The sequence below is a fragment of the Oryctolagus cuniculus genome, chromosome 11 (assembly GCF_964237555.1).
Source record: "Oryctolagus cuniculus chromosome 11, mOryCun1.1, whole genome shotgun sequence".
Lineage (NCBI taxonomy): Eukaryota > Metazoa > Chordata > Mammalia > Lagomorpha > Leporidae > Oryctolagus > Oryctolagus cuniculus.
This window is the reverse complement of record NC_091442.1, coordinates 55,592,386-55,619,279: the sequence shown is the minus strand read 5'-3', so window position 1 is coordinate 55,619,279 and position 26,894 is coordinate 55,592,386. Positions and strand designations below refer to the sequence as shown.

The following is a 26,894-nucleotide window of genomic DNA, read 5'->3' as shown; positions in this document are numbered from 1 at the left end:
GAGGCTGGGAGCTCCCCCCAGCCCACTCCACCCCTGCCACAAGCCCGTGGTACCCCGGGAGGACTGGGCGGCGTCTGAGTCCCTGAGTCTGATGGCTGCGTTATTTAGAATGGCCAGTGTGTGAGCCGGCGCCATGGCTCAATAGGCTAATCCTCCGCCTGTGGCGCCGGCACCCCAGGTTCTAGTCCCGGTCGGGGCGCCAGATTCTGTCCCGGTTACTCCTCTTCCAGCCCAGCTCTCTGTTGTGGCCCAGGAGTGCAGTGGAGGATGGCCCAGGTCCTTAGGCCCTGCACCCGCATGGGAGACCAGGAGGAAGCACCTGGCTCCTGACTTCAGATCAGCGCGGCCATTGGAGGGTGAACCAATGGAAAAGGAAGACCTTTCTCTCTGTCTCTGTCTCTCTCTCACTGTCTACTCTGCCTGTCAAAAAAAAAAAAAAAAAAAAAAAAAAAAAAAAAAAAAGAATGGCCAGTGCGTGGTGAGCGAGAAGAACGCACCTGCTCAGCCTTGGTCACTTCCGATTTCTCTTCGGGCACCCAGAGCAGAGCCCTGCGCCCACCCTGCTCTCCTCTGTCCAAAGCCACCCTGCAGGAGGGTGGCAAGAACAGGACTCAGCCCAGGCCCCTCTGACACCAAAGTCTGTGTTCATGATTATGCTGCACCCCTCCCTCCTTCTGCCTGCAGAGGGGGGTCTTCTGCACCCCTTTCCGATCTCCTGGAACCCGGCGCCTGGATCCCAAGAGATCAAAGCTGGAGGGCAAAGTGGCCTGGCTCCCCTGGGCCTCCCAATTGTGGTCCATTTCAGAGCCTGGAGACTTCGCTTCCTGAAATCTATGCAAAACCGGATGTCCCGGCTCCCTGCTTCTTGTTCCTGTGTGGTGTCTGCATTCAGACAGCACGCATATCACCAGTCCCTTCTCTACCAAGCCCAGGCCACAGCCTGAGGACAGAACCCAACAGGGCTACCAGCTGGAGCTCAGGCTGCAGCCGGAGTGGGGAGGTGACAGCAGGTGACTCCAGGCGGAAGAGGACCTCAGACAGGGATACTTGCTAAGAGGCGATGGCAGTAGGGGAGAGGGACAGGGAGATCATGGGCCAGGGAGCTCTGAGCAGAGATGAGAAGGCGACATAGAAACCCACACCTGGAGAAGAGCATAGAACTAGCCATATAGGGATTTGGGGCAGGGAGTGGGGTGGGGGGACGGGAAGGAGGTTGAGTGGGGCAAGGCACACTCTGTAGGAGCGGGAGTGGGAGGGGCCGGGAAACAGCTGGCTGGGCCCCATGGGGCCAACCAGGCAGTAGTGGGCGTGGCAAGAAGTAGTTGGAACCTGGACATTTGCTGAAGGTAGGGTTTGCCGATGGGTCAGTTGTGGGACATGGAGGGTGACCCCAGAGTCATCGGCACGCAAGTGGAGCGGCGTGGTGTCTGGAAACCCAGAGAAGACCACAGCGAAGGGAAAGGGTGTGGCGAGCCACGTCATATACCGCTGAACAAGGACTTCCTTGTTACTGTCTTCTGCTTCTCCCAGGATGCACAGCTGATGACCGTGTCTCCAGAAAACAAGTTTGGGGTGCCGATCTGGCATCCAGATGGAGACGTGGATGAGCACCCGTGTGTGGGGGGCAGGGAAGGCCTGGGGGTGGGGTAGGGGGAAGCCAGGCCTTGGAGGTGACTGATGGATAGAGAATGCTTAAATCATGAGGTCCGTATGGTGTGACAAGGGCATGAACCTGTCGGCCTGGTCCTGCCCACGGGCATGCAGCCCCCTCCCAGTGCAATCCCACACAGCCCAGCGAGTCTCCAGAACAGAGACAAATGCAAGTTCCTCCCAAGCACAGGACAGGCGGGAGGAAGCACAGGTCACGCCCACAGCACCGGAGCCTGGTCTGGTCCGGAAACGGCTGCCCACTGACGACAGTGGACAATGCCGTGGCGGGAGGAAGCACAGGTCACGCCCACAGCACCGGAGCCTGGTCTGGTCCAGAAACGGCTGCCCACTGACGACAGTGGACAATGCCGTGGCGGGAGGAAGCACAGGTCACACCCACAGCACTGGAGCCTGGCTCTGGTCCGGGAACGGCTGCCCACTGACGACAGTGGACAATGCCGTGGCGAGAGGAAGCACAGGTCACACCCACAGCACCGGAGCCTGGTCTGGTCCAGAAACGGCTGCCCACTGACGACAGTGGACAATGCTGTGGGACTTTTCATTTCCTGTGCAGGTGCCTCCTGCTTGGTGTCTCTCTTCCACGAGAACGATGCTTTGACAATTCAGCGACCCTGCATGGGCAGGACCACCATTCAGCCCCATGGTGCCCCAGGGCAGTGGGCTCCGCATCACGTGATCAGCTTGTCCCACAGATAACACGGTAGCATAGCCTGGGTAGGCTTGGGCCTCAGATCACGCCCCAAAAGTGCTGAGTGGTGGAAGTCCTCGGGATGCACCTTGCTCCATCACCAGGGAGGGCAGGGGCATCTCTTTGGCCTCTGTACTCTCAGTACCAGGAGCCTCAAATCAGAGGGGTGTCTACACCAGCCCTGCTGAGCGTCACTCTAGATGCATCTCTTGTGTAAACAGCCAGAGCAGGTCTTGGAGGACAGAAAGTCTTTGTGTCTGTATCATTTCCCACCTGGAGCTGTGCAGATGTTGTCTCTGCACTGTACACACATCCCCTTCCTGTCCTTAGGGGGGCAGGTGCACGCCCCCACTGAGAGCATCTCACGGGAACTGTTACCGTCCCTAGCTTTCTGGTGGTTAGCAGTGAAAAAACCCCCATTGGGTTTATTGCCAAAGCCCATTTATGTCCCCATAATGGTAATTGCGGTGGACTTACAGGGAAAAAATAAGACTATAATGTTTATGTGTTTTTAATGTTTATAGCGTGGATGTTATAACTCTCATCCCCATGAGAATAGGTATGACCGGCATAGCTCATTGTTCTGGAAGTTAAGGCCCCGAGAGTTTCTGCTAACTACCCAAGCTCATAAATGCCTCTGAATGGCTTTTCTCGTTTTTATGGGGTCAACCCGCAGATCCCTGTACACATAAAAGGGGTGAGAGGGACCCACTTGCCCCAGAGGGACCTCCCAGCTCCAGCTCGCCCCACTACACAGCCAGTCTGTGGCTCTCTCCCAGGAAGCCGCCATGTCTTGCTGCTCCTACCCGGTCAGCACCTGCCGCCGTGTGGCCAACTTCAGCTCTTACTCGGCCGTGACAGTGCGGAACCTGAGCCACTTCCGGGCCAGCTCGGTCTCCTGCAGAAGTGGGCCCGGCTTCCGGGCAGGCTCTGGCAGTCAGAGCGTGAGCAACCTGGCGTCCCACACACCCCGGGTAGCAGCTGTGGGCCCTCGTGCCATCCACGCCAGAGCTGCCCTTGGTTTTGGCAACGGCAGCAGGGTGGGTCTGGGGTTCAGAGTCGGCAGTGACCTTGGCCATGGCTTTGGAGGCCATGGGTTTGGCTACCGAGTCGGAGGACTCAGAGGCCAGGCAGCTCCATCTATCACGGCCGTGACTGTTAACCAGAGCCTGCTGAGCCCCCTGAACCTGGAGATTGACCCCAGTGCCCAGCGGGTAAAGACGGATGAGAAGGAACAAATCAAGATTCTCAACAACAAGTTTGCCTCCTTCATCGACAAGGTACCCATCCTAGCTGTGAGTCTGGATCTGAGACAGGGAGAGGCGAGAGGCACTGGGGGGGGGGTGTCTTTTTTTATTATTTTTTTAAAGATTTATTTATTTATTTATTTGAAAGGCAGAGTTACAGACAGAGAGAATGAGAGGGAGAGAAAGAGAGAGAGGTCTTCCATCCGCAGGTTCACTCCCCAAATGGCTGAAATGATTGTGGCTGAGCCAGCCCAAAGCCAGGAGCCGGGAGCTTCTTCCAGGTCTCCCACATGGGTGCAGTGGCTCAAGGGCTCGGGGCATCTTCTACTGCTTTCCCAAGTCATAACAGAGAACTGGATCAGAAGTGGCGCAGCCAGGACTAGAACCGGTGCCCATATGTGATGCCACCGCCACAGGCCACAGCTTAGCCCGCTGCACCACAGTGCTGGCCCCATGGATGATTCTCCCTTAGAAAGAAACAGCCTGTGTCTGGGGCACGGACCTTGACCCCAGCTCCTTCAGGTGTCTTCCAAGGACCCCGCACTGGGCTTTCTGGCTTGCTCTGCTGCACAGTGGGATAGGCTGAGGCTCTGGCCAACTGCTGGGGGGAGGCGGGGGGAGAGCACCCCGCCCCATATGAGGGCCCCTGAAGGAACCAACACTTGCTACGTGATCCCTTAGGAACCAGAGGACCCCAGCCGGGGCTAGTGGCTGTGGGTGTCCTTTGTAAGGTTTCTAAGGCGTCTGAGTTTGGGTGGCTTTCTCTTTTCAGGCTCAGGAAAGTAGAGAAAAGAATTGAGTAATTTCTGCATTCTTAAAAAAAATACAAAAAATCTATACTCTCCACACTTTGCTTAGGGGGCGCAAGGGCAGCCGGTACCGAAGTGCTTTGGTGCAAAGCCTCCACATGTGCCTGGGCACCAGAGGAGTCGCAGGGCTGCCCTTCCAGCTTCTGCAGAGACAAAGGACAAAACACAGTCCCCAGGCGGTCGACAGGCACCGCGAGCCTCCGGAGTACTTGGTGAGATGCCGGGTGACCACGCCGTGATCAGTCGCCATCTCTCTGCCCCTGCGGGTTTAGGTACGGTTCCTGGAGCAGCAGAATAAGCTCCTGGAGACCAAGTGGAGCCTCCTGCAAGAGCAGAGATGTGCCAGCAGCAACCTGGAGCCTCTCCTTGAGAACCACATCAGCAGCCTGCGCAGGGAGCTGGACGGCCTCATCAGCGACCAGGCTCGGCTCCAGGCCGAGAGGAACCACACGCAGAACGTCCTGGAAGGCTTCAAGAGGAAGTGAGTGGTGTGTGCACTGCACAGGCCAAGGACAGGCCCCCGGCCAGCCCAGAGCCGCGGCCAGGCTCAGACGAGAGAGCAGCCGCAAAGACCTGGCTTGAACGTTGGTTACAGTGCCCAGCCTGGGAGCAGGAGTGGGGACGGCCCCCTGGGAAGGGGTGGAGGTGGGGGTGTGGGAGAGACACTTGTGTATGCAATCCTGGATGCAGCTGGGGGGTGGGGGTGCGGAGAGGCTTGAGAGGATCGCTGGGGGCATTGGGAGTGACCGGCTCTCCGATCAGTGTGAGAGCTCACCCTCTTCGCCCTGGCCACCCCAGGTATGAAGAGGAGGTGGGCTTCCGGGCCAATGCTGAGAACGAGTTCATAGCTCTGAAGAAGGTAAATGGAGGCAACAGGTGCCCAGCAACTTCCCAAGACAGACCAGGTCCTCAAGACCCGCCCCCCCACCCCACCCCACCCCACCCTACCCCACCCTACCCCACCCCACCCCACCCCACCCCACCCGCGCCCGGGAAAGCACCTGCTCGCTCGGCCACGGCGGGACCCCAAAGACCACACAGCAGGTTCCCCCCTGATGTGGCCTCGGATTATTTAGGATTGGGTCCCACGGGAGCATCTCGGACAAGGTGTCTTGGATTCTCTCGTTTTTCCTTGCCGCTAAATAAGCACCGGCCAGCGCCCAGCCGGCACAGGGGCAGTTCTCACACTGCAGGGGGCATAGGGAAGCAAATCCACAGAGCCTCACCCCCACCCGATGACGCCAGCACCATTCCCATCAGCCTGTTGTAGGGCCTGGCTCCCCGGGAACTGGCCTGCTCCCCGCACTCAGCTCCAGCGCCTCCCCTGCCTGCGGGGGAAAGCTGAGCAGAACATGGAGAGAGCGTGTCTTCTCTCTCACACAGACTGTGGACGCGGCTTTCCTGGGGAAGTCGGACCTGGAGGCCAACATGGATATCCTGACGCAGGAGCTGCACTTCCTAAGGGCGCTGTTTGCGGAGGTGAGGCCGACCTCCTCCAGCCCCCACCCGCCACCCCGCCCCCAGGAGCTGGGCTCTGAGCTGATGTGTTGCAAGCCATCCGCGTCCTGCATCTTCCCTCCCACTCAGATTGATGTATCCCCCGTGGCGAGGCGCCTGCCGGGCAGGAGCTAAGGGAGGCAGCTTCTCGGGGGCCTGACTCATGTCTGAGCAAACGCTTTTGTGGCCCAGCAAAAACAGCTGGGTTCTAGGAATGTCCCTTCCAAGGAATGTTCTAGAAACGTCCATCCTCCAAGAGGCACTAACAAATCCTCGTGTTTGACCTAATCACCCAGCTCCCTTCTGCTTTGTTCATGAGCTATTGGGTCTCTTATGGCCCTGGGCAGGGCTGACCTGCAGCCCCCAGGGACCAGGCTGCCAAGCCCTTGGCCTTGCCCGCAGTTCCCAGCCCTTGGTTCTATTAAGGACCTGGGATGCAGGTGTTAGTAGCTGATCATCTTCTAAAATCCGGCCAGTTTGCGGGGGGCCATAACCAGCACAACCACTCTGAGTGACCCCAAGAGGAGCTCCCGCCGGCCCCCATGAGATCCCTGGGATTTTGATGGGCTCCTAATTGAGGCAGCTGTTGGAGAAACAGCCCCACATATGGAACAAAGGTTCTGCAGGCAGGCGCGCACTCTCTCACTCGCTCGCTCTCGCTCTCTCTGCTCTCGGCTTGAGACCTCTCTCTGCTCTGAGCCAGTGAGTAGGCAATGTTCTTTGCCCCTGACTCCACAACCTGGGGCCCCTGTGCCGGACCCTGTCTGAGCCCCTCCGTGGTGCCGATTCTCCAACACAGGAGACCCAGCTGCTGCAGTCCCATGGCTCGGAGACCTCGGTGGTAGTGAAGATGGACAACAGCCGGGACCTGAATCTCGACGGCATCATCGCAGAAGTCAAGGCCCAATATGAGGAGGTGGCCAGGCGCAGTCGGGCGGATGCCGAGGCCTGGTACCACAACAAGGTGGGCAAGAGGAGGCAGCCTCTGGGAGGGGCCTGGTGCAGGTCGAGGGCCCCAATTTAGTGGGGGCCTGACATTTGTACTCTACCCCACCAGTACGAGGAGATGCGGATGACAGCTGGCCAGCACCGGGACAACCTGCGCGTCACTCGCAACGAGATCAACGACCTGAGCCGGCTGAAACAGAGGCTGAAGGCAGAAGTGGAGCACACCAAGGCACAGGTGTGCAAAGGAGGGCGAGGACCCGAGGGAGGACAGGCAGGGCCCCACGACTGCCAAGGTGAGGGCGACAGAAGCAGAGGAATGGTGGGATCAGTCTGGGAAGGCTTCCTGGAGGAAGCAAATATGGGGGGAGGGCCAGCTTCCCTTATAGGATAAGGCCTGTCTGGAGCTGACTCAGAGGGGAGGGGAGGCAGACAGAATAGGTTTGCTCTCCGGAACCCTAGGGTCTAGGGCAGCAGAAATTGGGCAGGGCAAAGTCGAGGGAAAATAGCAAAGCCATGCTCCGCTTCCCTGCCAGTCATGTCAAACTACAGGTCTCCGGGAAGCAGCCTCCAGGAGCTCCCTCCCAGGCGCCGCAGGAGGCTGTGTTCCCACCAACAGGGGGCAGCGTCTGTAGCGCCGCCACCCTGGGGGGTCTCCATGCACCTGCAAACTTCCCTCCCTACAGCGCGCCAGGCTAGAAGCCGCGGTGGCCGAGGCGGAGCAGCAGGGCGAGGCGGCCCTGAGCGACGCCGGCTGCAAGCTGGCCGAGCTGGAGGCCGCCCTGCAGCGGGCCAAGCAGGACCTGGCCCGGCAGCTGCGCGAGTACCATGAGCTCATGAACGCCAAACTGGGCCTGGACCTCGAGATCGCCACCTACCGGCGGCTGCTGGAAGGCGAGGAGAGCCGGTGAGCATACCCAGCTGGGCAGGGCAGGATGGGTGGGCTGCTGCCTGGAGGCGGCTGGCATGCTGGAGGGTGCCAGGCCAAGAAGGGTTGACCCGAGCCTCTCCCAGAGGGGGCAGTGCCTCTATGCCCTTGCCAGGGCTGCAGACTTGTACCTCTTAAATGCTGGTGCGTGCACTGGCTGGCCAGATCTGCAGGCGGTTTTTGCCTGGTTGGTTCCTTTGGTGCGATCAGCAATAAGAATACATTTCCTCAAGTGTTTCAACATGGTCATTTTGGGGTAGAGTGGAGGAATATGTCATTTTTCAAAGCTCGGTGGTCTTGGGTACAGCTAGGGGGTGCAACCACTGGGCCCTGGGCTACCCAAAAAGAAACCCTATTTGAAAGCGCTGAGTCCTCTCTCTCTCTCTGCAGGATCTGTGAAGGTGTCGGACCCGTGAACATATGTGAGTGACCTGAGGCGTTCCCTCTTCACACACTTCCGTAATTTCAGGGGCATTTCAGCTTGGGAGTCCATGGACTTCCACGATGGCCGGAATGACCACAGCTGTCAGGAGAGCAAGGACCCTCCGGCCCCTTAGCTGAGGTCCCAGGTCACGCCCAGAGCCTGCCTTCCCCAGAGAGAGGCGTGCACAAAGGTGCAAAGCTCACCACGTGGCAGAGTGCCCTGGGAGACAGCGTCCACTTGGGGACAGCAGACAACGAATGATCCTGCGACTCAGACTCGAGCAAGGCTGGGGTGGTGGGAAGGGGTCTGGTGAGAAGGCAGGACGTAAGGAGAGCGCCCTTAGATTCAGCCGGATTCAAGTTCCGGCATGGGGTGGGCGTGTCCGGCGCGGACCGGGGTGGGGCTGGGGTACAACAGATCGGAGCCTCCCGGAGGTCAGAGGGGACTGATGAGGAGCTCGTGCTGGGCCTGGGGCTTCCTGGACACAGCAGAGACAAGCCCGTGGCCTTTTGGGGGCTCCTGCCCCGGGCCGCACCGGCAATCAGGTTCACATAACCCAGCCCGCTTGGACTTGATGCGGGCGGCAGCCGCCGTGCAGCGACCCGCCAGCACTGGAGGGAATGGGCTGGGCGCTTCCGACAAGCTGAAAGTGGAGGTTTGCTCTGGGTGGAGGCCCGGTCTCTGAGCCCCCAGACAAGAGGCGGGACAGCAGGCACCACATCCTGGCATCAACCTACTTTTTGGTTTTTATCCCGCAGCCGTGAGCAGCTCCCGGGGCGGCCTGCTGTGCGGGCCTGAGTCCTCGGTGGCCAGCTCCACCCCCACCCGCGGCGGGGTCACCTTCTCAGGCAGCAGCGGTGTCCACACCACCACGGGCACGGCCTCTACCCCCAGCAGCCCCTGTCCCCTGGCCACAGAGGGCGGCTTTAGCAGCCACAGCTCCAGTGTCCGCTTTGCGTCCACCACCACCTCCCACCGGACCAAATACTAAGAGCCCAGACAGCCGCTGGCCAGAGAAGACCCAAGCCGTGGACTCAGTCGCCCCTTCTGCCAGGACGTGGCTGTCTCATCCGCAGCCGCAGCCGGCTGGCCTGCCCCTCCCCCCCTTGCTCGGGATCGCAGGATTCCAGTCTCGGGGGAGAAGGGGGACCAGTTCAGCACCTTAAAGAAAGCCTCAGGCTACCATCTGCATCTGTGGTTTCGGACCAGCCTGGAGGTGTGACCCAGCCCTGCATCTTTCTCTCTCCCTCCTCTTCCTCTCCCCGATTTCTAGCTCTTTCTTCTCCTCCTGACCCAGGAGGATCCACAGGTCCCGGAGCTCCAGAGACTGTTCTTCCCCCAGTAGCTGATGTCCTGGTTGCCTCTCTCTGGGTGTGCGAATCCACGGGGCGGGTGGTGTGGGGGGAGGGGGCAGGGGAGAGGGGGTCTGCAGGGCGGCCTGAGCCTCTGCCCGAGTTGGTCGGGGGAGGGTTTTCCTCTGCCGGCTGCTGTAGGCCTGGGGAGTGGAGCGTGGTGCCCCTGTGCGTTCCCGTGCTTGCAATAAACTTGCCCGGCCAGCTCTGTGACAGCCCCGGCCTCTCCTTGGACACCAGACAGCAACGCTAGACTGCCCCAGCCCCGTCTGCCACCACCGAGGCCTCGCCAAAAGCAGGGGTGGGGGCCCTGGGCACTGAGGAGGAGGGGCAAGCCTTCCCTGGCTCACAGCACTGCGGGTTCAGCCCCATGGCCCCCACCCTGACTCGCAGAGAAGGAAGGCGCCCTCCTGCTAACCATGGGGAACAACTTCCCACAGTTCCCCAGGTTCCAGCCTGCAGCCAGGTGCCCTGGGATCCCTGCAGGGAATCCCCACCCCGTCCCCCACCCCCACTCTTGTCCCGTCTGACTCACTGATCCTGATTCTGCCAGAGATGTCTTTCCCACACAGAAACCAGCCCTGGCTCTCCCCGATCACAGTTCCTGGGAGGGCACTGGGCACTTGCCCCATGGCCTTCTAGAAGCAGCCAAAGCTCTTGACATGGTGTAAAAGACCAGTGTGGGTGCTGGTGTTGTGACGCAGCAGGTAAAAGCCGCCACCTGCAGTGCTGGCATCTCATATGGGCTCTGGTTCGAGTCCCGGCTGTTCCACTTCTGATCCAGCTCTCTGCTATGGCCTGGGAAAGCAGTGGAAGATGGCCCAAGTCCTTGGGCCCCTGCAACCATGTGGGAAACCCGGACAAAGCTCCTGGCTCCTGGCTTCAGTCTTGTCCATCAATGGCTGTTGCAGCCATCTGGAGAGTAAACCAGGAGATGCAAGATCTCTCTCTCTCTCTCTCTCTCTCTCTCACACACACACACACACACACACACTGCCTCTCAAATAAATAAATAAAATATCTTCAAAAAAAAAAAAAAGACCTGTGTTATATGCCCAACCCCTGGCATCCCACCACCAGCCTCTCCTTTAAAAAATTATTTATTTATTTGAAAGGCAGAGATACAGAGAGAGAAGGAGAAAGAGAGAGGTCTTCCGTCCACCGGTTGATCCCCAAACAACTGCAATGGCTGGAGCTGGGCCAGGCTTAAACCAGGAGCCAGGAGCTTCTTCCATGTCTCCCACATGGGTGCAGGGGCCCAGGGACTTGGGCCATCTTCCGTTGCTTTCCCAGGCCATTAACAGGGAGTAGAATTGGAAGTGGCGCAGCCAGGACTTGAACCTGTGCCCATATGGGACGCCGGCACTGCAGGTAGGGGCTTTACCTTCTATGCCATAGCGCCAGCCCCTGGCTCGCCTCTTTTATTCATTCATTCAACAAACCTTTGGTAAGTGCCTGTCACCTGCCAGGCACGATGCTGGGAAAACAATAGTGGATGAGTTTCTGTCTGCATCTGGTAGATGGATGGGCACACAAGCAATTATGACCTGGCATGCTTAGTGCTGTGCTGGGCATAAAGGCAAAGCCCCAGTACAGAGAGGACAGGCCCAGCCCAGACTTGTGGCATCGTTAGAAGCTTCCTGAAGAATGAGATGTCCCAGCAGAGAAGCAGAGGACGATGAATTAGTCACAGACGAGGAAGCCGTGTCCCAAATAGAAGCAGCAGTGTGTGCAAAACCAAGGAGACAGCATAACAAGTCTGGGGCTGTGGCTAGGGGCGAGGGCAGGACGTCATAGCAGGTGGGGACCGGGGCCAGCCAGGGCGTGCTCACACCAACACCCTGGACACAGCCCCAGGAGGGCGCCCGTCCCTCGTGGGAGCTGCTCGCTGGTCAGCCGCACCCCGAGACAGCCCTTGTCACAGAGCAGGAAGCACACGTCTCATCATTGTGTGTCCTGCCCAGGCACCTGCAGGCTCTCCTGCTTCCAGCCTCAGGCCCGCCTACTGTCCTGCGCTCCCCACTTCCTGCCTAGTCTCCCGCACTGCAAAGCTGTGTTAGGAAAACACCGCGCGGAGAATTTTGGCAAAACTGTCCCCCGATTGTGTTTCTCAGCGGCATGGTTGAAGGACCCTTGTATTAAGCTTTTGCTGCTCAAGTTGCTGTGGGGGACTGGCTCCTGATTGGTTCCTGATTGGTTCCTGATTGGCCCCTGATGACAGCTTCCAGCTCCTCAAGCCAGGCCCCGCCCCGACACCGAGACCCTAGGCCCCAGGCTCCAGGTCTTCTCTCTCTGCTCTCCCCCCAACACAGAGGATCTCACCCGGTCAGCTCTGTGGGTCCAGATACTGTCCACGTACATGCCAAGGGCTCCGGAGGTTCTATCTCCCGCCCACAGGCTGGGACATACAGGTTTGCTTCCCCATGGTGTGGCCAAACGTGCGTCTCAGACTAAACCCACGTCTGCAAACCACCCCTCGGCTTCCTCTCCAGGCTGCTCCCTCCACGTCCTTGGCAATTCCACGCTGAAGCCCAGAAACTGTGGAGTGGTCTTGGACGCCTCTCTCTCTCTCTCTCGCATCCCCACGCTGAATCCACCGGCGGCAGCTCCATCAGCTTGAGCATAACCCAGCTGGCTGCCTCTTTCCCCCTGCGTGCCTCCCACTCACTGCCTTCCAAGGGAGAAGCTGAAACAGCAGTGGGGCCTGGGCCAGGCTGATTCCCTCTAAAAACCTAACAAAGCAAGGACCCGAGCCCAGCCCACAGCATGGCCACACATCCAGGCTCCAGTCAGAAATGACAGTGACAGGTGACCAGTAGTCCCAGGGAAGAGGAAATCAGCAGAGGCTGGAGCGGCCGTGCGAGGACTTCAAAGCACTGGGGTAACCATGTCCTATACAATAAAGGCAAACACATCTGAAATGAATACATGGGAGAGATTCTCACTTGGGAGTACCAGTTTGAGTCCTGGCTGCTCTGCTTTCCATCCAAGTCCCTGCTTATGCACCCAGGAAAGCAATGGAGAATGGCCCAAGTCCCTGGGCCCCTGCACCCACATGGGAGACCTGGAAGAAGCTCCTGGCTCCTGGCTTCAGCCTGGCCCAGCCCCAGCTGTTGTGGCCATTTGGGGAGTGAACCAGTGGATGGAAGATCTCTCTCTCTCTCTCTGTCTCTCCTTCTCTGTCTGTAACTCTATCTTGCAAATAATTAAAATGAATAAATAAATAAATAAATATGCAAATCCAAGCTGGCTCTGGCATTCCATGTGGAATGTCCCAAAATTATTAAAAACAGAAAAAGAAAAAAAATTCACAAATAACCCAGAGATAGTAAGAGGGGGTGTTAGAAAAACAAAACAAAGGACCAAAAAGAAACCAATGAAAAATGATAGAGCCGCAGGAAACCTCATAAATTATTACTGATAATGGACAAAGTCATCCACACACAGCGAGGATCAGGCCTCCTGTACCCAGGTGAGGCCCAGGATCTGTGAGCCTGCGCATGCACCCGGCAACAGGGGCCAGCTTCAGGCCTCCCGTCCTGCCCTCGATGACTCGTGTCGTTATCAGCCGACCTGGCGGAATCAACATTTCCAGAACCTACTTACCCAAAATGGGGAAATGCTTGCTCTTTCCAAGTGTCGGCGGACCACCGCCACCAAGACTGCCCCCCCCCCAGTCAGTGGTCTCGGGAGTGGACGATGTAGTTTCAACCTCTTAACAATGAGAACTTCAGAGGAAGAGAGGGGCGTCTGCCAAGGATTCGAGAAAGGATTCAGCCCAGATTCCTCCCAAGCATCTAAGAGGCGGGGACATCTCCCAAGTCAGAATCAGCCACCGACAGTAGAAGAAATCTGGAAATCAGTTTCTCTGTATTTTTACATATGCATAAAATTCTCCACAAAGTATTGGTAAATTCAATACAGCAAGAGACTCTCTGTATCATAACCAAGTAGCAGTTACCCTAGAAATGAAAGGCTGGTTCAACTTTTTTTTTTTAAGATTGTGTTTATTTGAGAGGTAGAGTTACAAAGAGAGGGAGAGACAGAGAGAGAGAGAGGTGTCTTCCACCTGCATGTTCACTCCCCAAAGAGCTGCAGTGGTCAGAGCTGGGCCGATCCAAAGCCAGAAGCCAGGAGCTTCTTCCAGGTCTCCCACGTGGGTGCAGGGACCCAAGCACTTGGGCCATCTTCTACTGCTTTCCCAGGCCATAGCAGACAGCTGGATCAGAAGTGGAGCAGTTGGGACATGACCAGCGCCCATATGGGATGCCGGCACTGCAGGCAGAGGCTTTATCCACTACCCCATAGTGCTGGCCCCTGGTTCAACTTGCAAGAATCTGCTCATGTAATTCTTGATGACAAGAAAAACAACAAGATTAACCTAACAGATGTGTGGAAAGTTAACATCTATTCCTGAGTCAAAAACAAAAGCTCTCAGCTAACCAGGAACAGAAGGGCGTTTCCATCACTTGGTTACTGGCATCTACAAAGAGTGCTTTGTCTCCAACTCGGAGAACCGGATAAGGATGCCTGCTCACGCATGCTCCCCGTGGCCAACGTTGTACAGGCCGGTGGGGGAGCCAAGAGGAAGACATGAAAGTGCGTGGGGGGACTCCGCTGTGGCATAGTGGGTACAGCCGCCGCCTGCAGTGCCGGCATCCCATGTGGGCGCTGGTTCAGTTCCTGGCTGCTCCACTTCTGATCCAGCTCTCTGCTGTGGCCTGGGAAAGCAGTGGAAGATGGCCCAAGTCCTTGGGTCCCTGCACCCACATGGGAGACTTGGAAGAAGCTCCTGGCTCTTGGCTTCGGATCGGCGCAGCTCCAGCTGTTGCGACCAAGTAGGGAGTGAACCAGTGGATGGAAGACCTCTCTCTCTTTCTCTCTCTCTCTCTGCATCTCCTTCTCTCTGTGTGTAACTATTTCAAATAAATAAATAAATCTTAAAAAAAAAAAGTGCACAGGTTGGAAAGGATGACACAGACCCGTTCCTGTTTTCAGAAGCCATAATTTTCTACGTAACAAACCCTGAGATCTTTTTTGTTTCCAAAGCTACCCTAGGGAGAGTTCGTGAACTAAGCAAGGATGCGGATGCAAAGTCGGTAGGCAGAGATCGTGAGCGCGTCTGTGTACTTCCCACGCACGGCTGGAAATCCAAAACAATGTTAAGGTATAATTTGCAAGGCCACCCGAAAAAGTAAAACACTTCACTCTACGACTTCACCTCAAAGAAAATAGCAACTAGTTATTATGCACCTACTGTGTGCCAGGCTGTGTGTTAAGCACTTCCTGTGCTCCTACTGTGTGCCAGGCAGATGTGTGGAAAGACTGTGGTATGGGCAGATCCAAGTTCAATCTCAAGTTCACTCACGAGCTATGTGGCAGCGAGACTCGGCGTACCCCAGGGCTTTTCGTATCTTAGCTCATGTTATTCTCCCAAGACCCCTGGGGGAGGCGTGCTGTTGTTAGTTTCCATTTGACAGATGAGAACTGAACTGAGTGTGGAAGCAGAGGCCTGGACTCCTGAGCCCCCGCGTGTCGCCACCATGCGCGCTCGCCTGTCATTCACAATAAAGCCTCCTGCCTCATTGGTGAAACGGAAAATCATGGCCTGTCTCCAAGAGTTGTGGAGATGGCACACAGTAGGTGCACAATAAGTGCTTAGCATGCAGCCTGAACATACTAGGTGCATAAGTACTTAGCATGCAGCCTGGCACACAGTGGGTGCATAATAAGGAGCAGTGGTGGTGCTGTTTGCCTTTTCGCTATTCTCAGAAGATCTTGTGGTCAGCATGTAGACCCCACCCCACCCCACCCCACCCCCCCAGCCCCGTGCACAGGTGGATGAGGGAGAGACCTGGCCCTTTTCTCTGCCGCCTCCTGGCCATTTCCCGCCGCCACCCAGACACTGGAGACCTGCCTGTCGGGCAGGCCGCGCCTCTGCCAAGACAGCTGCGGGGGGTTGCTGCCCTCTGCTGGTCGCTAAGTTCAGCGCCGGCTGCAGGCAGCACTGACTCTATGATACAGCAAGGGGAAAGACGAGAGGCTACCAGGACAAATAGAAAATGCAGCCTAAGGCAGGAAAGACCTGCGAGGGGTTCTGAATCCTGTGATTTCCAAGCTGGGGGTGCTAGTCGGGGCCCCAGGGCATCTTAGCCCCAACCTCAGACACACCCTTCACCGTGCATGGACGCTTCAGTGGACAGTACCCACACCGTTCCTGCTCCCAGCAAGTGCTCTTAGGGGCTGGGGAGAGAAAGCCCATAATCGATGGACAGAAAGAGTCAATTCTAGGGTTGCCAGTGGGTATCAGGTGCCGTGGAATAAAGCAGAAAGCCTTGGGGGGGCAGGCTGCGGTTCTAGAAAGAAGACTTAGGGAGGGGGTGTTTGAGCAAACGCTGCAGCAAGCCGTGTGGCGGAGGGAAGAGGCGGGGAGCAGGAGAGATGGAAGGTGTCAAGGCCCTGAGGCAGACGCGTGCCTTGTGTGCCCCAGGAGCAGCAGGGGGCCTGCTCAGGGGCTGGGAACAGAGACGAGGAGGAAGGAGACAAGGGGAGAGAGGCGACACTGACACAGGGCACGCGGGGCCTCGCCAGCTAGGACTCTGGGTGAACGAACGGTGGTCCCTGGGGGGCGCTCTGAGCAGAGGAGGGACGAGGCCCAACCTTGTGTTGCCAGCGGCTTCTCCTGAGTGGGCCAGGCATGAGCAGGGGCACTGGCATGAGAGCCTTTGCTTTCTTTTATGATTTATTTACTTGAGAGAGAGGTCTTCTATCTGCTGGTTCACTCCCCCAAGTGGCTGCAGGGCTAGGCCAGGACAAAGCCAGGAGCCAGGAGCTTCTTCCAGGTCTCCCACGCGGGTGCAGTGGCCCAAGCACTTGGGCCATCTTCTACTGCTATCCCAGGCCATAGCAGAGAGCTGGATCGGAAGTGGGGCAGCTGGGACTCCAACTGGCGCCCATATGGGATGCCAGCACTGCAGGCGGCGGCTTTAACCGCTGCACCACACACCAGCCCCAGCCTGGCAATCTTCTCAGTCCTGGAACTAAATATGGGAATGAAGACATGGCTGTGCCCCGCGGGACCTCTGCTCTGGCCCCCAGCAGCCGCAGGGTGGGCACCAGGCTCCCTTCCAGGGAAGCTGCCCAGGAGAGGCCCAGGAGGAGAGCGAGGAGACACACCCTGCCACACCCTACCACACCCTGGGGAAGGGAAGGTTGGCTCACCCAGCAGCTCCCACCCTCACTCCACCTGCACTGCATCTCCAGATCACGCCCACGTCTTGGCAAAGCCAAAGAAGGGGCTTCGAGACTGCAAGTCTCCCACAACGGGGGTAGGGAGGGTGCAGACCCAGCAGGGGGCATAGTTTGGGTGCAAAATGTTCAGTGTGGCTGGTAGAGCTGAAGGATGGGGTTCAACCTCCACCAGCCGGGAGGCAGGCCCTGTCCCTGGGCAGCTCATCAGGGTTGACCCAGGAGAACCAGCCTGCCAGGAAGGGTAACGAGATGGCCCATGGGAGCCCAGGCAGAGACAAGCAGGGAACTGGATGAGCCAACAGGGCAGGGCCAGCGAAGGTGTCAGTGTTCTCTGACAAACCCAGGAAGGCTTCCTGGAAGCAGGGGGGTTTTATGCCCAGCAGAAGGAGCAGAAGGGAAGGGAGGTAGTGAGCCTCCGGTGTGGGGAAGAGAGCAAGCCCAGCTCAGGTAAAGGAAAGGAGAGGCTGTGCCATGCAGGTAGGGCTGAGGGCAGAGCCCAGGAAATGTGCCTGGGTGCGGAGCAGACTCAGGGCAGGTCCTAGGGGTTGCCTGGGCCTCCTGGGTCAGGTAAAGAACCCCTCTCACCCAATGAGCTCCCGAGGGCTTCTCGGAAGAGGTGGCCTCTTCAAATCATGGGAAGGTCATGGACTCTGGGTTGGACATTCCTGATACTGGGGGGGTGGGGGCTTCAAAAAGATGGGGGCAGGAGGGGCCGGGACCAAAGCGGGGTGATGCATAGGAGCACCCAGGACAGGAGGGCGTGGATGGGGGTGACTGGATTTCCCCTCGGGCCCCAGAGGGCTTTTTATGAGACAGCAAGGAGGAGAATTCACAGCCTCCCTCTCCCCAGTCCCAGGAAGGCTTCCTGGAAGAGGCAGCCATTTGTTCAGGGACATTCCAGGGAGAAGGCTTGGGCATGGGGAGAAGAGAGAGAAAGAGAGAGAGAGAGAGAGAGAGAGAGAGAGAGAGAGAGAGAGAGAGAGAGAATGTGTGTTCAGGGCAAGGCAAAGTTTCCATGCCCCCCCGCCCCCCAGCAGAGACAGAAATGGATCAGGTTCCATCCTCTCCAACAACCTGGAGGGAGCAGAGCTGTCAGAGGGGGGTGGAGGGCAGCTGAGCAGAGGGGCCCCATCTTCCAGCTCCCACATTCCAGCGCACCCCACCCCGGCTAGGCAGGTCAGGAACTCACTGTCCGCAGCCCCAGCCGCCACCCCTCTGGGTCCCGGCAGAGGGAGGAGCCTGGCGCATCCCCCCACCCCCACCCCCACCCCCGACCGTGTTGCACCCTGAGCCTCTCTCTCTCCACCCCCAGACTCCACCCAGAGATTTTACGCAAGTGAAATCAGGTTAAAGAAGACATGAAACGCAGCCTTGAAAGGGCCAGGAGGTCTTAAAGTTGCAACGGAAGTGAGGGGCGTGGGAGAACTAGGAGCAACTCGGGCTGCGGGGCCCTTTCCTCCCCACGGTCCCCGACGCTCATTCTAAACCACCTCAAGGTCAAGGACATGGAAAGTCTGAGAGGTCGGGGACTTCCCGGAGGCCGGGGGCGGGGGCTGCTGTACCCAGCGGCTTCCCCGCGGAGCCCGGATCCGAAGCTCTCTCAGGACCAGCAGCGGAGGCTCCTCTTCCGCCGCCGGCTGTGCCTGGTCTCTCTTCCTTGTCCACTTTCAACAACAGGGGCGGGCGGTGGAGGTACCAGCCAGGTGAGGACCCCCCGACAGAACACGGGGTGTTCCAGCGAGGCCTCATGCTTAGGGTAGCGGCTCCGTGGCAGCAACTGGGTTCCGGAGGGCTTCCTGGAGGAGGAGGAGGAGGCCCCCCTGAGGATGCTCAATGGTTCTTCCCTAAATCCCTGACACCTGGGGTCTAGCTCACCTAGGTTTGTGCTCAGAAAACAGGACAAAAAAAAGGGGGGGGAGGATCATTACCCTAGTAAGTGGCCCAAGGCCACCCACGGAAGCAAGGTCAGATGGCAGAGGCTCCCGGAGCCAGTGCTCAGGGGAAGACGGAGGTGGAGGCCCAAAGGCCAGGGCCAGGTCACAGCGGCCAGCTGTCCCGAACCTAGGTTCACCCATCCTGGTGGCCACATGGAAGAAAGTGGCTAAAGAGAGGCCTCCCTGTGACCCACAAGTGGTCATTTGTGTGGCCACTGAGAGTTGAGTGCGTTGCACTTTGGCTGGGTGAGATACAGACACTTGGCCACACAGCCTTCTGGGCTGGAATCTAGAAGGTTCCAAGACAGCATCTTTGATCTGTAGGGGCTGTGGCCGGGAGGACCCTTGTGGTCCTGAGCCACCTGCCAGGCCATGCCGTGGCCTCTTCTGATCCACCACACCTAAAGCACCGTATCCTGCACAAAGCCAGGCAGGTGGCAGCCATGAGGTCCCCGGCTCTCATCCACCCTGGGACACCCCACCCCACCCCACTCCGAGACCCCGAACTGTTGTGGAGTTCAAGTTCGTCTCCAAGTGTGGGCTGGGGCCGTCTCCCAGAGAGACTGTGAGGTGATTAATTACTGAATGTATGTAAACGAGCTTTGAAGATGAAAGTGCAAACACCGCTCCCCTATTAACATCCCCGGCACCGCTCGGAGCCGGAGCCGCCGCTGAGTTCACCTTTAAGAGGAGTCTTTGGGGAGTTGCTGGCAAACTCCCCAAGCCAATAAACAACATAAAATGGCTTTTCACTCCTTTTATGCCGCCAACCCCAGCTCTCCCCACCAATAAAAGGAGCAGGCAGGAACGGAGGAGCAAGGATCCCAAGCTCACACTCAACAGCCTCCACGCAGAGAGTCCCCCCGCCATGTCGTGCCGCTCCTACAGGATCAGCTCAGGATGCGGGGTCACCAGGAACTTCAGCTCCTGCTCCGCCGTGGCCCCCAAAACCGGCAACCGCTGTTGCATCAGCGCCGCCCCCTACCGGGGGGTGTCCTGCTACCGAGGGCTCACCGGCTTCAGCAGCCGCAGCCTGGGTAACCTGGGCTCCGGCGGGCCCCGCATGGCCGTCGGGGGCTTCCGTGCCGGCTCCTGCGGGCGCAGCTTCGGCTACCGCTCGGGCGGCGTGTGCGGGCCCAGCGCCCCCTGCATCACCACCGTGTCGGTCAACGAGAGCCTCCTGACGCCCCTCAACCTGGAGATCGACCCCAACGCGCAGTGCGTGAAGCACGAGGAGAAGGAGCAGATCAAGTGTCTCAACAGCAAGTTCGCCGCCTTCATCGACAAGGTCGGTGGGGCAGAGGAGACCCCCGGCCCCGCCCGCCCTCGGGTTTGGGGACCCGCAGAGGGAAAGAAACGCACAAGGACAGTTCTGCGTGGAGAATTCCAGATTGAGGCCCAGGGGTGGCTGGGAAATTGAGTCTGTGGTCTTCAGGAGCGGTGAGGAGCCAAGACCCCCCGGCTGTCCCTGAGACACTGGACCAGGCCGCCGGCTGCTGGCACAGAGGGTGACAATGGGGAGGGGGAGAACCATGGGCCTCATGGCCAGGGCAGCACATGAGCCGCGCTGCCTCCTCAGGTCCCTGCTGCACCTGTCAGTAGTGTGAGATCTCCCCGCCCCCAGGGACAGATCAGCCAGCGTGGTGAGGGCGAGGTGACAACAGTTAACCAACTTGGTGGGCTTCTCTGCAGGCTGGGAGGATCTGGGGTGGGGAGGGGCGGGACCTTGCTCTGATCTCTTTCTCCTTAGCGATCCTCAACATGACACCATGGGGCAGGTGTTCTATCCCCACTCTCCAAACGACGAGCTGGGGTGGAGAGTTTAAATGAGCAGCTCACATGCGCAGGGTGGGCAGGCGATGGTGGGGGAAGGGGACCTGCAAGAAGTGGAATCCAGACTCCGCCCACATCATCCCCCCTGTGGGACACAGGGAAAGTGGAGGATGGGGTGGAAGTGATGGATGTGGATAGACAGAGAGACAGAGACAGAGACAGAGACAGAGACAGGTCGTGCGAGCGGTGAGCGTGTATCAGCACAGACCCGTAGACCCGGTAAACAGTCGGCGTGTCTGCTGCAGAAATGAATTAATGAAGGGCAGCTGGTAATTATGTTAATAGGTCAATTGCCTGGGCCCTCAGCCCATGCCAGGAACAGTTCTAAGCCCTTTGCATATCTTAACGGGCTCCGGTGCCATCATAACTCTAAGCTGGGTACTATTATCTCCACTTTAGAGAACAGTGGGCAACAAGGGGTTAAACAACCCACCCACGGAAAGTGGCAGGACCCGGATGTTCTCTGTCACCCACCCCCCACGACTGCCTTCTGGGGGGGTGCTGTGGGGCGGAGGAGGAGGACGGGGAGACAGAGCTCCAGACGTGTACCCCCTGTCTCTGAGGGCAGAGAGGGCTCTGGGGGCACCTGCCAGGCTCCCCCCACTCCCTCCCCAACCCTGAGTCTCTTTCCTCCACCCCGGACGGCAGGTGCGCTTCCTGGAGCAGCAGAACAAGTTGCTGGAGACCAAGTGGCAGTTCTACCAGAACCAGCGCTGCTGCGAGAGCAACCTGGAGCCGCTGTTCAGTGGCTACATCGAGACGCTGCGGCGGGAGGCCGAGTGCGTGGAGGCCGACAGCGGGCGGCTGGCCTCCGAGCTCAACCACGTGCAGGAGGTGCTGGAGGGCTACAAGAAGAAGTGAGTGTGGCCGGATCCCGGGGAGCCCTGGGGAGAGCTGAGGCTTCCACCCACGGCCCTTGTTCAGTGCCCTTCCACAGAGGAGCTTGGGACCACGGGCAGGTGCCTAGGGGGTGGGGTGGGAGGCTTGGTTTTTGCCAATTCCTTGCTCCACCTCCACCCCGTGGGGGCTCTGGCGTTCCAGGGGTCAGGAAAGGAAACCCAGGGAGGCCGGCAGCTGTCCACAGACCCTGCCCTCTCCAGCTTCCCTGTGTGGTGCAGGCTCTGAGCCCCGCCCTGCAGGTAGCACCTGCTCTGTCTGGACATAGGAGGCACAGACGACCTAAGAGCTCTTGTGTGCCCTGATCTCATCCGAGAGCAGGATGGGCTGGGGCGCTGGTGGGCCAGGTGGGACCAGCATGAATGAGGCCACAGGACAAGATGCAGCTGCAGGAGCGGGCCCTCATGAGCCCTGCGAGAACTCACCCAGGAGCTGGGCCGGTGTTCAAGCCCCAACCCCTCAGCTCCGGCCCTTTCTCTCCCACACCCAGGTATGAAGAGGAGGTGGCTCTGAGAGCCACGGCAGAGAATGAGTTTGTGGTTCTAAAGAAGGTGAGGGGGCTGCCTCCGGGGCTGGGGGGCGGAGGAGGGGTGCCACGGTCTCCACACCTACCAGAGGCCCCCTCCTCTGGCCTCCACCCACATACACAGCCCCTCCCTGCCTGTTCCCCTGCTAGGATGTGGACTGTGCCTACCTGCGGAAGTCGGACCTGGAGGCCAACGTGGAAGCCCTGGTGGAGGAGTCGAGTTTCCTGAAGCGCCTCTATGAGGAGGTGAGGGGCAGGAGCGGGGCAGGTGCAGGGCAGGTGTGGAGACCCGGGGTGGGGTGGGGAGGCAGGGGGAGGGATACAGGTGCAGGTGCGTGCACCTGTTCACCAGCGTGGGAAAGAAGTGAAAAGAACACGCACATGCATGTTGTGTGGGTTGCGTATGCCCAGCCAACACACGCCTGAGTGGGGGTGGTGGCGTGTGTGTGCGCATGGGACTCTGTGTGAGCACCTGTGCAGGGAGGGTCATGCCTGTGCCCTGATCTGTGTAAGTGCTGGTCTGTAGACACACACGACAGTGGGGCTGGGGGTCTCAGCGGTGGGCTTCCACGGGGGGAGGGGTCTTTACTAGTGGACACATATTCTCCCTGCCACTCAAAGCAGCCCCTCTGCTGGGCACCTTGGGGTCAGGCATTTTTCCATGTTCCCATTGTCAAGTCCAAGGCTATCCTCTGATGACCTTGAAGGCCCCTTGCAGCTTTGTGGCTGATCCAGTGACTGTGTGTGAATGAAAGGAGTAGAGGCAGGGGGCATGCACCTCCCCCCTACCCCGAGCCAGGCACTAGATGCAAACACAGCGGCTGTTGGTCCCACAGGAGATCCGCGTGCTCCAAGCCCACATCTCCGACACCTCAGTCATTGTCAAGATGGACAACAGCCGGGACCTGAACATGGACTGCGTTGTGGCTGAGATCAAGGCCCAGTATGACGATGTTGCCAGCCGCAGCCGGGCTGAGGCCGAGTCCTGGTACCGCAGCAAGGTGAGCGACCCCGGGCACCAAGTGGAAGGGTCACAGGGCGTCCCCTGGAGAAGGCTGTGGTGCGGACCCCTGAGGGTGGTGAGAACAGGCCGCCCCGTGTGGGTGCACAGGCTGAGCACTGTTCAACCCGCGCCATCCTGGTGGTGGTGACCTGAGGGAGGGCTCGTGGGTGCTGAGCCTCAGGGGCACCTGTGCTCCCCTCACCCCAGTGCGAGGAGATGAAGGCCACGGTGATCCGGCACGGGGAGACCCTGCGCCGCACCAAGGAGGAGATCAACGAGCTGAACCGTGTGATCCAGAGGCTGACGGCCGAGGTGGAGAACGCCAAGTGCCAGGTACGGTCAGGGAGGACTCAGGTACCCAGCGGGGGCCCGCCTTCTCCCCAGGACTCTCCTCCCCCGCCCACGCCCCCCCACTGCCCGCCTTTGCTCCACCAGCTTGGCTGAACCACGCAAAGCTCCCACTCCTGTGCTCCTGCTTCTTCCTCCTGCCCTTGTCCTCACGTCCCCCATCTCCAACCTCCCCAGCGCGCCAAGCTGGAGGCGGCCGTGGCCGAAGCGGAGCAGCAGGGCGAGGCAGCCCTGAGCGACGCCCGCTGCAAGCTGGCTGAGCTGGAGGCCGCCCTGCAGAAGGCCAAGCAGGACATGGCATGCCTGCTCAAGGAGTACCAGGAGGTGATGAACTCCAAGCTGGGCCTGGATATCGAGATCGCCACCTACCGCCGCCTGCTGGAGGGCGAGGAACACAGGTGGGGCGAGGAAAGGGGAGGCACCGGTCCCCTGGGAGTGAGTCTCCTTGAGCTGCCACCCTGGGAAGTAGTAATAGTAGCAATCTGCCCCCTGCTCACCATGTCCGAGGCCTGTGCTCAGTAGAATGGTCGCAGTGGAGTGGACGGGCCTCACTTTTCTCACCCAAAGGGAAAGAAATGGGCTCAGAGTTCGGCGGCTTTCTCACGGCTGCACAGTACCAAGCAGAGGGTCCTGGACCTGTGCCCAGGCCGTGTGACGGGAACATGCACTCTTGTGGAGTAGCTTCCTTGGGATGCTGCAGCTCTCGGCCTCCACCCCGGCGCAGGGGGACGCCACCTTCCACATGCGAGCAGTGCTTTCCCAGGTGCTGGTGTGGTCGGTCGGCTCCATCTCCCTCTCTCTGAGCTCGCCTCCCGCAGGAGCGCATGGAATCCATGACCACCAACCGCCCCAGGGCTGAAAGTCAAGGCTTGTTTTCCAAAGTGCCTGCAGATTTGGGGTGGGGGCTTCCTTCCTGCCTCTCAGGGGGTACACCCTGGACATGGGAAGACCTTCCCTGGCCCCATCCCACGGCTCATCTCCAGGAATCCAGCTCCAAAACTAACAGCGTGTTTTTGCCCACAGGCTGTGCGAGGGCGTGGGCTCCGTGAATGTGTGTAAGTACCCACCGGGCAGCACCCCGGGGAGATGGCCCGGCTGGAGGGCAAACCCATGAACCTCCAATGTTCCTAAACTAGGAGGGGCCTCGGCCTTCCCAGGGCCTCTCTCTGGGAGGGGGGAAGGCTGGGCTGGACCCCCGTCTCCAGTGGCGATAGCGAGTTGCCTGCTGGGAAGTGGAGTGGGTGGCTTTGTCCCCTCTGGGTATGGGGTTCCTCACTACCATCTTGTCCCAGTCTCCAAGGTGGGCTGGGAGGCTAGGAGCAGCAGTGCCTGGTTGTCCACCCCTGGACTCCCGGAGGAGGCGGCAGCAGCGGCTCCCCCAAGGCCTTGGCCTTTGGGGCCTGTCCCCGGGGTGGCTGGGGTCTCAGCCAGCCCCTCACCTCCTGCACCCGTGTCTCCTCTGCCCACAGGTGTCAGCAGCTCCCGCGGCGGTGTCAGCTGCGGGGGCCTCACCTACAGCACCACCCCGGGGCGCCAGATTGCCTCCGGCCCCTCAGCCACGGGCGGCAGCATCACGGTGATGGCACCGGACTCCTGCGGCCCCTGCCAGCCCCGCTCCACCAGCTTCAGCTGCGGGAGCAGCCGGTCCGTGCGCTTCGCCTAGTGCCTGCCCCCGCGAGCCTGGCCCGTCCGCGCGTCCGCCCCAGCACGGACTGGTGTGTGAATGGGAAACGTGTGCTTGCTTCCAGAACCTTCCAGAGTTCCTGCAGAGGGAAAGACCCCGGGGCCGCTCTCCTCCGCCTCCTCATCTTGGGGGGCTGTCTCCTCGTTCTCCTCTTGCCTTCAGTTTAGAGTCACTCCCTCGCTTAACTGCAACTTGGCTCCGATGTACCCATGGCCAGAGAGGCCAGGCAACGTACAAGTTTCCCAGGGCAAGCCGTGACCCTAACTGTTCAGCCTGAGACCCGGACAGAGCAGGGGCCCTCCCAGCAGCCCCTGCGGCCGATGCTCGGCGCTCGCTTGTGCCTCTGGCCGGCTCCCGGGTGAACAGGGTCCAGTCCAGGCTCCCCCCACCCCAGGGTCCTCCCAGCACACAGGCCCCTTTTCCCAGGGGGGCGTCCTTTGGTCTCCACTGCCTGGCAGGTGCCTCTGGGCTGGTCTTCCTGTCAGAGCCCCTTTATACATTTCAAAGCCTCCGCGGGGGCTCCCACCTGCCCCCCAGTCTGGAGTGGTGGGATAGAGAAGGAGGGCCTGGGTCCCTCTCTTGGTGTGACTGTCTGTGGTGTGCCTTGCCTTCCGGGTTGTCTCAGTCGATACTGTGTTTCAATAAATGCTGCTGCCTTGCAAAGCTGTGTCTCCACCCCCTTCCTGCCCCCAGTGGCTCTGCGTCTTCCTGTCCCCTCCCACAGCCCGATGGCACCTGATCCTCCTCATCCACACGGCCCTAGCACCCCCACGACCTCTTTCTCCCCATCCTGACACCCCCGGCACTCCCAGCATCCAGAACCTTCCAAACTCACTGCTCTCGCCCCCTCCCGCCCGGCTCAAGTCACGACCTAACAGCTCCTCTCCCTGCCCCCTTTTCGGTCCTGTGAAGCCCCTCTGCCCCCAACGCTGGTCCTCCCACAAGGGGACACCCAGCCGAGGCTGCTCGGCCATTCTCCACCAGCGCTTAACTGGTTAAGGCCCCCGTGTCCCAGAGAAGTCTCACTTCAGGTCCAGGGAGATTGCAACCTGGCCTTCCTCTGAGCACTCCTGGCTACCGCACTGCTTGGGGTTTGCAGAGCGACCCCCGCAGGCCTGGTCCCAGCCCACCCCCCCAGCCATCTGCCCCCTCCTCCCAGCCTCTGACCCTTGAGGGCGAGCTCTGCGTGGGCGGCTTTGCATCTCGCATAAGCAACTCCCCAGGAGCAGCAAGGTTCACTCTTAGGGGCTAACAGGCCAGGAATTGACACGTGAGCCCCGATTCTGCCGAGACCACAGGGTCTCAGTGATACCTTGGCCAATTATCTAGGGGGAGATGTGGCAGGGGTCTGGGAGCCCTTTCCAGCCCTGTCCAGCTCCCCTGGGATCCTGGGTTGCTGCAGCCAAATGTGCATTTGGGGCAAACAAGTCCGGGTGACCGTGGACGTGAGCCAAGAGGAACTGGCCCCAAGAGAAGACAACACTGGGCACTGAAGGGTCTCAGAGGCGTTAAGCAGCTGTTTAATATGTTTGCACACTTGGTGTGCCAAGAGCAGGCAGCCGGCTGAGCCTGCCAGAGGTGCGGCGGGCTCCTGAGGATGTAAATACCACCCCCCACCCCCCCACCCCCCACCTAGCCTTCCTTGCAATCAACGGCCCAAACCCAGAGCAAGTTCTTCCTGTTCAAAGGATCCTAGGGGCGGAGGGCAGGTGGGGCAGATCCTCTCCTGATTTGTGAGCTCTTCCCCATGGAAGATCAAGGGCACAGTTCATGAGTGACTAAGGATGGGTTAGCTAGACAGCTTGAGGGAGTGTCGAGTGATCTAACTTAAGAGTTCCGGGAAAGCAGAGGAGCAAA

At 59.4% G+C, this 26,894-nt stretch overlaps 2 protein-coding genes across 2 annotated transcripts; both read left to right on the top strand.

The window, feature by feature from the left end:
- The first annotated feature begins 3,062 nt into the window (after window positions 1–3,062).
- KRT84 (keratin 84) lies at window positions 3,063–10,665 on the top strand. The gene is made up of 9 exons (XM_002711115.4): window positions 3,063–3,639; window positions 4,688–4,896; window positions 5,214–5,274; window positions 5,799–5,894; window positions 6,712–6,876; window positions 6,970–7,095; window positions 7,544–7,764; window positions 8,176–8,207; window positions 8,968–10,665. The coding sequence occupies exons 1-9, from the start codon at window positions 3,148–3,150 to the stop codon at window positions 9,198–9,200; spliced, it is 1,635 nt and encodes a 544-aa protein (XP_002711161.2). The 5' UTR covers window positions 3,063–3,147; the 3' UTR covers window positions 9,201–10,665.
- An 8,869-nt stretch (window positions 10,666–19,534) lies between these two features.
- On the top strand, window positions 19,535–25,159 carry LOC138843004 (keratin, type II cuticular Hb5). The gene is made up of 9 exons (XM_002710996.5): window positions 19,535–20,034; window positions 21,228–21,436; window positions 21,967–22,027; window positions 22,153–22,248; window positions 22,839–23,003; window positions 23,213–23,338; window positions 23,531–23,751; window positions 24,377–24,408; window positions 24,823–25,159. The coding sequence occupies exons 1-9, from the start codon at window positions 19,615–19,617 to the stop codon at window positions 25,014–25,016; spliced, it is 1,524 nt and encodes a 507-aa protein (XP_002711042.1). The 5' UTR covers window positions 19,535–19,614; the 3' UTR covers window positions 25,017–25,159.
- The last annotated feature ends 1,735 nt before the right edge of the window (window positions 25,160–26,894 follow it).